This window comes from Mastigoproctus giganteus, chromosome 12 (assembly GCF_048544385.1).
Source record: "Mastigoproctus giganteus isolate SK-2022 chromosome 12, ASM4854438v1, whole genome shotgun sequence".
Taxonomy (NCBI): Eukaryota; Metazoa; Arthropoda; class Arachnida; order Uropygi; family Thelyphonidae; genus Mastigoproctus; species Mastigoproctus giganteus.
The window spans coordinates 121,523,188-121,537,703 of NC_143586.1; the positions used below are offsets into that span (position 1 = coordinate 121,523,188).

Here is a 14,516-nt window from a genome sequence, read left to right on the forward strand (position 1 = left end):
TTACTGGGCATGGGTCCATTCATCTCAATAACCAGCCATTGCACTGGTGAGAGCTATGCACCATTACAAGTGATTACCTGCAAAGGCAAAGCTAGCCATCTTCCTTGTCCCTCCAAAGGCCTGATATCAGTGTATGCCAGAGGTTTCTGCCACCACATGGATTGAACTTTTCCTCATAGGTGTGTCAACTAATTCTCAATTAATTCTAGTTATATTGAACAGGCTCATTAAAAATATTCTATTTTTTTTAAATAATATTGTATCTAAAACAATATCACAATAAGAAAAAAAATTATTTATTTTTTGTTTATTTTACACAACACATAAATTAAATAAATTGTTTTACTGGCTATCTTAAGTGTTGTCCTGACTTTTGGTTAAAACTATTTTAGAAACGACTAAAAAACATGAACATAATTGATTTTGCAATACAGAATTAAATACACTGTGAATACATTAATACATTTTGTTATGCAAAAAAAAAAGCATAATTCAATTTTATATTTCTCTTGACATATTAAAAAACTTAAAACGTGAAATAATTTTTTCCCATGATAAATCAGTCGGAAACATTAAAGCTCTTCCCTTTTGGTATATGGAATATCATCAATTTCTTTTTTATTAACCCAATAATTATATGCTAACAAAGCAGCATTTCTTCCAGCAATGGCACTCATTTCCATAGCGCTGGCAGCTGATTCAACAGAACTAGTATAGAATAACCCATTTGGATGTAAAACAAAAGATGTAGCTATTTCTGATATGTTATAATGTGGGTAAGCTAACCAGTCAATAACCTTGTATTCTACTATTTTATCAAATAATAAATTTAACTGTTCCAAAGATAGATGCCCCTTGCTAAATACCTTCCATACTTCAGGAGTTTTGCTTCCAGCTGTATAATCAACAGGATATACTTTTCCTAGGCTATTAAAACACAACTCTGGGTTATTGGTTAAAATTTCATCTGTGTCATCTGAGTCTAACGATAAATAAGATTTATTCAGTTTGCCCTGAACAAATGTAGCTATTGTATGATGGTACTTCCCATTAATTTTGGGAAAACTGGTAAAGTTTGAAAATCTGATGTTTGATACACCATCTATAAGAGGTACTGCAACTACCACAATATCATAAGTACTATTTGCTACTAATGATTGTGCTTCTGTTTTATAAATTATTGTGAAGGTTTCATCAGAATTATGCGCAACAGTCACAGCTCTAGCATAGTGCACTTGACTGGCAGACATTTTAATTAATCCTTCTGGTACAAGCCTATTTCCTCCAAAAACACTCCACAAACCTGCTTCAGCTCCAGCCATGGAAACAGCACCTAAAACAGCACAAACAAATAAAAGGTTAAATAATTCCAAATACAATTGAGAATTAATAAAATTTGTTTTTCAATAAAAATAAATAGATAATCAGGAAGTCACTGTGAAAAATGGGTAAAAATGAATTATCGCATTGTGAGTTGCTTTTTCTAACAATAAGCTGTTAATAAAGGATAATGCAACAGTGCACAAAGTATTGTGCCAGTACAAAAGGCAGAATGTATTCGATCTTATTTTGTGGGTCATTTGGAACTTCTGCATATTCAATATATAACCATCCTCATTATTAATAACAACTGCGTACTGCTAAATTGCATATCTTGCTGTGGCGCCTCCATAGCCAAGTGGGAAGGAGCAGCAGTGCATAGCACACGCTTCTTGATTAGACCGGGGTTCGAGCCCATCACCACCAAATACGGAGGATGCGGAAATGTCAGGGAATGACCACCGCATATCCCGCAGCAATATGGCCTTAATTGCTAATGCTCCTAATAACAACAACCGCATATCTTGCATGTTTTCAAAGATTTTTGGATAGTTCAATACTTTGCACATCCATGTGCAAAATAATATCAGGAAAAAAAAAAACGACCCATAGATTTGGATGGAAAATTTTAACTTGCCATTAACCATTTAAATGTCTGGCAATTTTACTGTTCACTTATTTATATATAATTATATGCAATATTATTATTACATCTATTACCAGTTTATCACAATTAACTGAATTACAATTTCTTTGTATTCAGTACTTAGAAATAGCAAACCATTAAAGAAAAGTTTTAGAATAAGGATCATTTTACAACTTGCTTGGCGAATGATCCTTGTTACAAAAAAAAAAAAAACCACCACCACAATATATTTTCAACGTGGTCATTGTAAATCTGCGGTGCTTGTCATCCAAATAGTTTGATTTTGAGAATGAATTTTCAACAACAGAAGTAAAAAAAATTTTTTTTTTAACATAGGAATGGTATCTGGTAGCTGCTGCTTCTTGTTAATCACTATCAACCTCCAAATAACTTTCTTAAACTAATCCAATAATAAATTGGTCAGTAAAGGTTGCATTCACTTGCAGGTTCTTGTCAATATCTGCCCTATCGATAAATTCCTATTCAGTGATCTTATCGAGCAGTGTTATCAAGAATCAATCGAGATTTTCTAAAAAAAGAGTTATGCAATTTTCAGTCACTTGGCTCCAAACACTATCATACGAAATGCAATCTAAAATCAATATTTTATGGACAATTCACAACTTTACAAGGGCATTATTTACACAGCAGACAATTCTTTGCCTTATATCAGATTTGAGGATTTTATAATCTCCTGCAAACTTAAACTAGGATGATCTGTCTAATTATCTAACAGCAGTGTAATTTTTCCTCCTCTTATTCCTAATTGGCTTTCACAGTTACATATCAATCTTCAAAAACTGTCCATTATCCAAATATTCATATTAGTATTACTAGTGCCAAATGATGCAAGAAAGCAAGCATACAGAGCATCAGCCAAAAAAATAAAAATAAATAAATCCTATCTCACCCATCCATCTCCTCCAAGAATTTGTCTAGTACTTCCCTAAATTTATTCAAACTACCCAGTTTCACAACAGATGGAAGCTCATTCCAAAAGCTTGCTCAATCCATTCAAAATCTTAAAACACCACAATCAGATCTTATCACAGGTACCTAGGCTCCAGATGCTGCAATTTGCAGAACTGGAGCCTTTCTTGCTAAGAGCGGTTTTTGTTCCATTCACCAATCTAGTTGTCCTTCTCTGCATGCATTCCAGCAGATCTACGTCCTTCCTAAAATGAGGCCTCTAGATCTGTATACAGTACTCAAGATGTGGCCTAACCATGGCCTTGTAAAAAGGGATAACCATCTCCTTATTCCTGCTAGCAAAGTTCCTGTATATTACTGACAAAATCCCCTTTGAAGGAGATTTTGTCAATGGGACTTTTGTCCCAAAAGTCTCCTTTGAAGATGGTATAAACAAAAAGCTCCCATCAAGCTTCGGGAATTCATCTCCCTTTATACTTCTAATTATTTTGCCATGCAAGGATTTAGGGTCAAAGCTTGCTTTAATTCCTTCATCCTCTTACTAGGTTTATTTATTTCTATGTTATTCTAATTACATCTTACCTGGATGCAGTCAGTCCTGAAAAAATCTCAGGTAAGAGAATTTCTGACCTAAAATATAATATTTCTAAAATTTAACATTCATTCCTATAATATTTCTTAATAGTCTATACATTCCATTTATCACTATTTTTATTTGGTTAAAATTCAAAATTAGGACACAGATCCTCTTACAAGAGAAAATCACAATAAGCTAGCATTTGTTCGATTTTACGAAAGCTAGCAGGTCTCAACTACACAAGTTGTCTGTCCAACATGACAAAATCCCATGGGGTGTCCTGGCAGCCTGTTTGCACTACTCAGAGAACTTCATATCTGACTGCAGTTAACATGGTCTTTTTTCATTTTCCACTACACTGAGCGTAGGGTACCACACAGTTTTTATTTTAATCTGGAATTAATGCTACTTATATGCAATACCTTGCTTTTTCAATGTTAAACTTCGACTGCCATTTCACAGGTCACTGGTCTAATTTTTCTAGATCTTGTTGCAGGTAGCTTACCCTAATTATTGTCATTAACCACTCTGCCAACCTTTGTATCATCTGAAAACTTAGACATTAAGCTTGATATACCTCCATCAATGTCATTAATAAATATTGAAAACAAAAATGGGCCCAGAACAGAACAGACTCCCCTAATAACATTAATCCAAGAAGAGTGCCCATGATAATCATTCTGCCTTCTCCCACTCAACCATCCCTTTATCCAGAGCAGTAATTTGCCCTTAATGCGAAACTTCTCTAATTGTAGAGAATTATTTTATGTACAACAGTATCAGAAGCCTTCCTGAAATCCCAGTATGTGATCTCAAAATTATTTTATGCATCCAGTTCATTTGTTACTGCATTATAATTGCATTCCTGTCTAGATGGTTCTGCATCACTTCTTTAACCAGTGACTCCATTATTTTCCTTGAAATAGCCATTAAGCTAATGGGTTTTTAATTACTCATGCCACCTTGTTATTCTGTTTGTGTACTGGAGAAATAGGGCTTGTCCCTTCCTAGAAATGTGATTCACTATTTAACATGTCCATGGTTGGTTGGTATAAAAGTTATCAGCACAAGGGCAACTAGGCCAAAATGTGCCTAATAACGTGTCTATATGTGAAAGGTTTTGCACACAAATAGAATCTGAAAAACATTTTTACTAAACAGAAGGTTTTTTTTTTTATTCGCAATAACTGATACATAGCAAAATTTTAATAATTTAGTAGAATTTGTTTTCACCTTTAAGAAATTTATTGCAAAAATCTTAAATCACACCAACTATACTTACATCTATCTGAAATCTCATAAATAATCATTAACACTTACAGAAACAATACAATTGTGTTAAAACTGAATACTTACCAACAAAAGCAGGTATATCAATGGTTTGTCCATAGTTAACTAACATTGCAGCCTGGCATATTTCTTCAATAAATTTTTGTGAGAATCCTTCTTCTTTCATGTATGTGTAGAAATTTATTCTTGTTAAATTTACAAATGAAGGGTGAAGGGCTTCCAGAAGTGCATATACTGATGTGAAAGCTATTCCACTGTCCTGCAGCTTGTATATCCTGTTTGACCAAATTAAATAAAATTTTATTAAACTCGGGCCATTGCAAACTGAATCAATGAACTTTTTAATTTACATATGAAATAAATACATTAGTTGATTCAATTATGTAAAAGCAACATATCTCAACCTAAAAAGTCTCTGCACAAGTGTAAATAATAACACCACTCTGCATTTTAAGAAAGTCTGATGTTTTGCTGCTAATAAGAAATCTCAACTACATTTTATATGGAAATTTAAAAGTTACTTCAAATTTGCACTATCACATTAGAATTTTTTACAAATAAAAAACAAATATATTGGTGAAGGTGCTCTAGTGTATTACGTATGTTTAGTTTTTACAATAATATGTTATTTTTATATAAAAATACTGATAAAAATACATAAAACAAAAATATCAAAAGTTCTTCCTGTCAAGCACAGATGGCTGCAAACAAGATTTCTTATTAGCATTAGTTTCTTGCATATGATGCAAGAAACAAAGCTTATGCAGCATCAGCCAAAAAAAAAAAAAAAAAAAAAAACACCTCCCATTTCACCTCTCCATTCGTTCTAAATACCTGTCCAGCTCAGCTTTAAATTTATTTAGGCTATCAACTTCCATAACAAAAGATGGAAGTCTATTCTGCCAATCAACTACCTGCTGGCTAAAGGCAAATTTTCGCACATCTATTCTATAACTGTCTTTCCTCAATTTGAATCTATGCCCACTAAGGTTCGTAATCGGAGCAAGAAGAAGAATCCCACCAGCATTCAGCTTGCTTAACCCATGCAAGGCCTTATACACCTCAATCAGATCATCTCGCAGGTGCCTAGTCTCCAGGTGCTGCAATTTGCAGAACTTAAGCCTTTCTTGGTTAAGAGAACCCCTTTGTTCCCCTCACCAATCTTATTGCCCTTCTTTGAACTCATTCTAGCAACTCTACATCCTTCCTAAAATGAGGCCTTCAGACCTGAACATAATACTCAAGGTGTGTCCTGACCACTGCTTTGTGCAACAGGATAATCACCTCCATGTCCATGATAGCAAAATTCCTATATATCATTGACAAGACTCCATGACCTGCCCTGGCAGCCCATCTGCACTGCTCAGTGAACTTCATATCTGACTGCACAATCACATCACCCCCAGGTCTTTTTCACTTTCCACTTCCCCGAGTATATACCCAAGAGAAATGTACCACACAGTTGGTACATTTCTCTTGGGTTATTGCTACCCATATGCAGTACTTTGCATTTGTCAATGTTAAACTTTAGTTGCCACTTCTCGGCCCATTTGCCCAACTTATCTAGATCCATTCGGAATAGCATACTGCCTTTACTATTGTTAACAACTCTGCCAACCTTTGTATCATCTGCAAACTTCGACATTAAGCCTGAACCTTCATTGTTGATGAACACCCAAAACAACAATAGGCCCAGCACGAAACCCTGTGTAACTCCACTAATAACATTCATCCACAAAGAGCAGCGTCCACTGATTACTACTCTCTGTCATCTCCCACTCAACCATCCCTTTATCCATTGTAGCAATTTAGCCTTAATGCCATTCCACTCCAATTTGTACAGCAGTCTTCCATGTGCAACGGTATAAAAAGCTTTCCTGAAATCAAAGTGCAAGGCTCATGGGTAGAATTTTTTTCAGCGTGGTCTGTGGTCTGTATCACAGGGATGTGATACACTTAAATAGAAAGGCTGCAAGTATATTTGCTGATGCTATCAAGGCAGTGTTAGGTGAGTTGGAAAACTACTAGCTTGGGTAAGGGATTCACAGACTAAAAAATTAACAGTAGCCACAGGCAGAGACAAAAGTGATTCTTGCACTGCTCCTACTGTAGGGAGCAGCAGCCTAGAGAGCAAGTTGCTGGAAGTCATCATGGAACAAAGAAATACATGGGCCGTGTTAGGATAACTAAGAGTTAGAACAGGTTATACTTGCATGCAACACCAATGCTAGAAGTATAGTAAATAAATTTGAAGTGCTGATGAAGGCATCAAAGGCAGATATTGTTGGGATATCAGAGACATGGTGTCACACAGATATAAGCAGTGCAGAATTGTAATTTGGGGAATACAATGTGTACAGAAAGGATAGGAAGGGAGGAGGGGTTATGCTGTGAGTTAAGAAAAAAAAAATCTAACAAAGTGCACCCAGTTCAAATGGGTGGACAGTGCAATGTTGAGTCAGTTTGGTGTGACATAAACAATGGGAAAGGGAAAATGAGAGTAGGAATGTGTTATAAACCTAATTACTGATGAGTACAACGAACAATTGTGCAGAAAAGAGTGGGCTAGTAAATCAGAATGTCTTGTAATGGAGGATTTTAACATTCCAGATATTGACTGGAAATTGTGGATTGGGCACTCACATGTTAGTAAGACTTTTGGGGATTTATTGGAGGATTGTTTTCTACAGCAACATGTTCAAGGGGCAACCAGAGGAGGTAATACTCTTGATCTGATTATTAGCAGAGATGAAGAATGCATTACGAATTTGCAGATAAAGGAACCACTAAGTGACAGTGATCACAGTTTACTGATGTGGGATTTAAAGATGTAACTACTATCAAGGGTTAAGAGAAGGGTTTTTGTTTTCGAAAAGGTGACTACAGTGCTCTCAGGCAGTTTCCAAATTCTATACAGTGCGATCAACTGATGATGTTAAAAACAGTGAATTTAAAATGGGAGGCCTTCAGGAAATTAATCTTGGAAGTTACTAGGCTTTTCATACCAACTAAGAAATACTGTTCAAGATTTAATCCTAAATGGATGTCAGATGAAGTAATGAGGCTCATGGCAGAGAAGAAAAATGCATGGCATGCATATAAATTAGCAGTTAATTAGCAAGTCACAAAGGAGGTTAGACAGGCAAAGGCAGATTACGTGAAATCTTTGGCAAAGGATGCAAAGAAAAACAACAAAGCCTTCTTTACTTATGTAAACTCTAGAAGGGGATGAATCAGACAGCTGACAAACTGAATGAGTATTTTGCATCTACATTCACACATGAGGAATTCTGTAAGGAAGGGGAGGACAGAAGTTTACTAAACTCTAACAGAGAGCTAAATGATTTTGTAAAAATGAAGAGCAAAGTAGAGTAGAAATTGTTGAAGTTAAACATAAAAAAGGCACCTGGGGCAAATGAAATCTATCCAGTTATACTGAAGGAGGCAGTGAGGGAAGTAAGCAAACCTCTAGCTATAATTATGAGAGCATCCTTAGATTCAGAATCATTAGAATCCCCATGGATTCTAAAGATTCCACCTTTGAACCCCAAAGAGGGTTCAAAGGTGATACAAATAATTATAGACCTGTTAGTTTAACTTCTGTTTGGGGGAAAATAATGGAGTCACTGGTTAAAGAAGTAATACAGATCACATAGACAAGATTGCAGTAATAGTTCAGACACAGAATGGTTTTGTTAAGAGGTGGTCTCGTCTGACCAATATGATTAGATACAACGATGTAGTTACAAAGGAACTGGATGCAAATAATAATTTTGATATCGTATACTGATTTCAGGAAAGATTATCGTACTGTTGCACATGGAAGACTGCTGTACAAATTGGAGCAGTATGGCATTAAGGGCTAACTGCTGCTATGGATAAAGAGATGGCTGAGTGGGAGATGGCAGAGAGTGGTAATAAATGGACACTGCTCTTTGTGGACTAATGTTATTAGTGGAGTCCCCCAGGATTCAGTGCTGGGCCCATTGTTTTATATATTTATTAACGATATCGATGAAGGTATATCAGGCTTAATGTCCAAGTTTGCATATGATACAAAGGTTGGCAGGGTTGTTAATGATAGTAAAGAGTATGCTACTGCAACTGGATTTAGAAAAGTTAGGTAGACTGGCTGAGAAGTGGAAACTGAAGTTTAATATTGATAAATGCAAAGTATTGCATATGGGTAGCAGTAACCCAAGAGAAACATTCAAACTGTGTGGTACTACACTTAGGGAGGTGAAGAATGAAAAAGACCTGGAGGTAATTGTGCAGTTGGATATGAAGTTCTCTGAGCAGCGCAGAAGGGCTACCAGAGCAGGACATGAAGTTTTGTCAATGGTTGTCACAGACATTCTCTCAGATATGACAGACAAGCTGTTCTTGCTACCTGGGAGTCTAAAACGCTGATGGAACTGATATTCGGGTGACACTCAAGTCAAGTGGACCCAATTTCAGCGAAGTCCGGACGGTCTGTGACAGCCAAATCCTCTGCTTGCACCTTCACAATGGTGGGACTGTTAGTAATCCTGGGTATAACCTTCATGCACAAGTACATGGTGGGTGACCACCCAGGTGTGAACCAACGTAAGCAGGGGTCGAGGTGTGGCGCCCACACCACATGGAGGAACGCCGCCCCTCTATGTTACCAGGCAGTACTAGGTGGTAGATGACTCTCATCAACCGGTGAAATACCACCACTTTGCTCATTGGAGGCTTGAAGTGGTGGAACCCATGTTTAGTCTCTAGAGCTAAGTTCCGGCCAACCCTTCCCTATCTCTTCCATCATGCAGTATGATTGATGATTTTTGAGGTTATGATTAATGTCGTGGCAAGATCCAATATTCCTTACATTTCGAGGGTACAGCTCTAAAACGGTGTTTGCAGGCCGGCCGCTAGATAGTACACCGGACCAAACCTATTGGTAACTCTCTAGGAGGCTTCCGGATCAGCTAGTGTATACTCTTGCTACCTCTACTCTGCCAGATAGTGACTGGAGGGAGTCCGAGTAGTGTGTATGCAGGGAGCATTGTCGAGGCCACGTTATGTCAAGGATCTGGGTATATTCTTACCACATGTGCGCCATATCCAAAAAGTTCATTACTTCATACAGCATGTCCCACCCACCTTTTCTTACTATTGAATACACCATGAATTGTCAAAATAATAGAGCAAGCTTATCTGCAAAAAGATCTAAACCTCCCAAGGACTTCCTAATTCATTTCACAAATATACGTGGTCTCAATTCCAATCTCAACGATGTTCATTTCCACTTGCAGTCTTCAAAACCCCATGTACTTTTTCTGACTGAATCTCAGTTATCAGTTGATTCAACTACTGCTCATCTCAGATGTCCAAATTATTTGCTGTATGATTCCTTTCGACTCAAAGGTGGTACTTGTGCATATGTCCGTTCTGATATTCCCTGTCAGAGACTTGGCAATTTGGAATCTCCTCTCTTTGATCTTCTCTGGCTTAAAATCTCTCTACCTCATTGTGTAAAATTCATCTGTTGTCTCTACCGTTCTCCCAACTCCACTAATCACTTGGAGCTCTTTGACTTCCTCTCTTTGCAACTTGACTTTCTCCAGTCCAGCTTTCCTAACAGTGAGGTAATTTTCCTTGGTGATTTTAACGTTCACAACTCCAGCTGGCTTCCGTTTTCTAGTCACACCGACCCAGCAGGTCGAGATGCTGAGGCTTTTGCAATTACTAATGACCTAACACAGATTATTCATTTACCTACAAGAATACCGGACAATCCTAATCATACAGCCAATACGCTTGATCTTTTTCTCACAAACAACCCTTCTAAGTACAAGGTTGAAGTGAGAGGTCCTTTAGGCACTTCAGATCACAACTTGGTGATTGTCTCTTCTCCAATGGAACCTTTATCTCATGGCTATTCCCAACCTCGTATTGTTTCGCATTACAAGAATGCAAAATGGGATGACCTGCGAGACTTCTTTTCTTCTTTTCCTTGGTCTGATTACTGTTACAAAACTTCTGATGTCAACGTTTGCTCAGATCGTGTCAGTGAAATTATTCTTGCAGGCATGGAATCCTTTATCCCACACTCCACTTTAAAATCTCGTCCTTTATTTAAACCTTGGTTTTCCAATAAATGTGCTAAGGCTGTCCAAGAGAAGAATGTTGCATATCGTAATTGGCTTGTTTCTAATTCTTCAGTTTCATTTTCTGCCTACACCAAAGCTCGCAACAATTGTAAAGCAGTTATTAATCAGTCCCAACTAGAGTTTGAACAGGCTAAGAGTAGAAAACTTGCTTCTTGCCCTAATGGTAGCCGAGCATTCTGGTCTCTTGCCAAAGCTATTGGCCGCAACTTTTGCCCATCTCTGCTCCCACCTCTGTCCAAACCAGATGGTTCTGTTGTCACTTCAGCCAAGGATAAAGCTGACCTGCTAGCATCCCATTTTTCTTCCAACTCATGTATTAATGATCTTGGTAAAACACCTCCCACCATTCCTAACACGCTCCATTCAATGCCTCCTGTGGTCTTCCATCAAAAGGATATCAGAAGAATTTTGATGAATCTTGATGCTAAGAAAGCTCCAGGTCCTGATGGTATTTCTCCACTTGTTCTCAAAACCTGTGCTCCTGAACTTACTCCTATTCTTTGCCGCCTTTTTTCACTTTCTTATTCCAAAGGTGTTTTTCCTTCTGCTTGGAAATTTGCTCATATCCAGCCAGTTCCTAAAAAGGGTGACAAATCCCTCCCATCCAATTATCGTCCCATTGCAATTACTTCTACTCTTTCTAAAGTAATGGAGAAATCAATTAACTGCCAACTCTTAAACTACCTAGAAACCTTCCGTCTGATCAACGATCGCCAGTATGGATTCCGTCAGTGTCGATCCATTGGTGATATTCTGGCTTATGTTACCCATTTATGGACTAATTCAATGGAAAGGTTTGGTGAAACACAAGTAGTTGCTCTTGACATCTCAAAGGCTTTTGATCGTGTTTGGCATAAAGGTCTTCTATACAAGCTTCCATCTTATGGTTTACCAACTGTTTTTAGTAATTGGTTATCCAGTTTTCTCTTTGATCGCTCACTGAGGGTGATGGTAGGTGGCTCTCTGTCTTCTAACTTCTCCACTAATGCCGGTGTCCCCCAAGGTTCAGTTCTTTCCCCCACTCTTTTCCTCTTGAATATCAATGACCTTCTTCCATTGACTGGAAATCCTATCCATACTTTTGCCGATGATAGCACATTGCATTCAACTTTCCATTTTGAGAAACCTTGTCCAGCTCAATCAGCTTCAAGTTCTCGAAAATCTGCTGCCAATTCCTTAAATGCCGATCTTCAGGTAATTCTCCAGTGGGGCAAAGACAACTTAGTTGATTTCAACCCTTCTAAAACTCAGTCTTGTCTTATATCTCGCAAAAAGGATTCTTCTGCTCCTATGCTTATCTTTAGTGACACTCCGATTTCTAGGCAAAATGATATATCTCTTTTGGGGATTACCCTGACTTCTAATCTCTCTTGGCACAAGCACATTACAAATATTGCTTCCTCTGCATCTAAAAAACTTGGTTTTCTCTTTTGCTCTCGGCATTACTTTTCTTCCAAACAGCTGCTCACTCTTTATAAATCGCAAATCCGCCCTGCCATGGAATATTGTTCCCACATCTGGGGTGGTGCCCCCAAAACCTCTCTCAGACTTCTTGATTCCATTCAGAAGAGGGCAGTTAGGTTAATTAATGATTCATCTCTAACAGAGTCTCTCCACTCGCTTTCTCATAGACGCACTGTTTCTGCTGCATGCCTCTTCTACAGATATTTCCATGGGCACTGTTCTTCTGAATTGGCTTCTATAATTCCCGCTCTCTCTTTCAAAACAGTCCAAACACGTGCCGCCACCAGCCAACATCCATTTACTGTCCAACTTCAAACCCACAGAACCAACTTTTCATCTTCCTCATTTATTCATTCAACTGCTGTTTTCTGGAACAACCTTCCTTCATACGTATTTCCTGAAAATTACAATCTACAGAAGTTCAAGTCCAATATCAACAAATATCTTCTTTCGTCTTCTCAACCTCCAACCCAAGCACGGTACTAAGTACTATAGGTTCTAATACCTCTCGTGTTTGGGGTTCTCATAAAAAAAAAAAAAGAAAAAAAGAAATATATATATATATATATATATATATATATAGGAATTTTGCTAGCAGAGACAAAGAGATGATTACACCTTTGTATATGGCAATAGTCAGGTCACAACTTGAGTACTGGTCTGGAGGCCTCATTTTAGGAAGGGTGTAGAGTTGTTAGAACGAGTACAGAGAAGGGCAACAAGATTGGTGAGAGGAATAAATGTGTTTTCTTACCAGGAGAGGCTTAAATTCTGTAAGTTGCAGCATCTGGAGACTAGGCACCTGTGAGGTGATCCGATTGAGGTATACAAGGCCTTGAATGGTTTGAGCAGGCTCAATGCTGATGGGATACTTTCACTTGCTGAGATTAAGAACCTGAGGGGGTGCAGATTCAAATTGAGGAAAGAAATTTGTAAAATAGATGTGCGCAAGTTGATTGCTGGAACAGACTTCCATCTTTTGTTGTGGAAGTTGATAGGTTAAATAAATTTAAGCCTGAACTAGACAAACATTTGGAGTGACCGGATGGGTGAAATGGGAAATTTTTTTTTTTTTTTCTGGCTGATGCTATATACACTGGTGTTCAAAGAAAGTGCATAACCACTTAAAATTGTAATTATCGTCTGAATAATGGTAATATTTCTTACAGATTGAATGTATGGTAATATGGTAATATTTCTTACAGATTGAATGTATGTGTATGGTAATATTTCTTACAGATTGAATCAGATAAGATCAACACGCGTAGGTGATGACATAATGTTGCACCAGCTGTTACTTTCAGCTATATAATGCTGCACTGCAAGAGTTGCAATGATTCCTTGCTGGTGTCAGGATGGCCAGTTAGGTATAGTTGACGGCACGAAGAAAGAGTGCTATTGTTGCTTTACGTGAGGAAGGATGTTCTTCCCGTCATATTGCCCATAGTGTCTTGTAATCAGTCGACAGTGAGTAGATTTCTTTTCAAACTCAAGAATACTGGTTCTGCTGATAGGGAAAAATGAATCAGATGCAAACAAGTCTCTACGCCAAAGAGAAGTTTTGAAGTGCTTATGCCTTAAAAACCATAAATCTTCTTCATCTGAGCTGAAAAGAGAATGGGAAGAACAAACAGGAGTGGTAGCAAGTGCAGTAACAGTCAGAAAACAGCTCTTTAAAAATCGACTTGTAGCCTGTTGTCCTAAGAAGAAACCCACTTCTCATGCAAAAAATGAAAACGACACGATTAATTTGGTGTAAGGAGCATGTCAAATGTACCTCTGAGCAGTGGAAGTCAGTTATTTTCTCGGATGAGAAGAATTCAACCTGCATGGCTCTGATACGAGAGAAACGATTCACCGTAGATGTGGTGAAGAATACCATCCAGACTGTATGGTGTCTACAGTGAAATTCCCTACCAGCCAAATGACATGGGCAGAGTAGGTCACCTGCAGTTTATAAAGGGTTCCATAAATGCCAATAGATACCTGGCTATAATGGAAGGCAAATTGCTGCCAACCATTAGAGACCATTTCAACCTGCTACATAACTGCATCTTTCAGGACGACTCTGCTCCTGGTCTTGGGTGTAAGTAGGCACTTCTTTAGTTACTTTAGCTTCATTTCTGCATTAGAGGTTCAACAATAATGTGTT

General features: G+C 37.8%; 1 protein-coding gene across 4 annotated transcripts in view; it reads right to left on the bottom strand.

Annotated features, from left to right (window-relative positions):
- Nucleotides 1-546: 546 nt before the first annotated feature.
- The window catches only part of LOC150077381 (prenylcysteine oxidase 1-like), a 94,612-nt gene continuing 80,642 nt past the window's right edge, over nucleotides 547-14,516 (bottom strand). For all 4 annotated transcript variants that reach the window (XM_090386219.1, XM_090386217.1, XM_090386218.1 and 1 more), the window contains 2 exons: nucleotides 4,830-5,038; nucleotides 547-1,333 (listed from right to left, as the gene is read on the bottom strand). In XM_090386219.1, coding sequence (XP_090242345.1) covers nucleotides 573-1,333; nucleotides 4,830-5,038 — 970 coding nt within the window. In that variant the 3' untranslated portion in view covers nucleotides 547-572. The remainder of the gene's footprint in view (nucleotides 1,334-4,829; nucleotides 5,039-14,516) is intronic.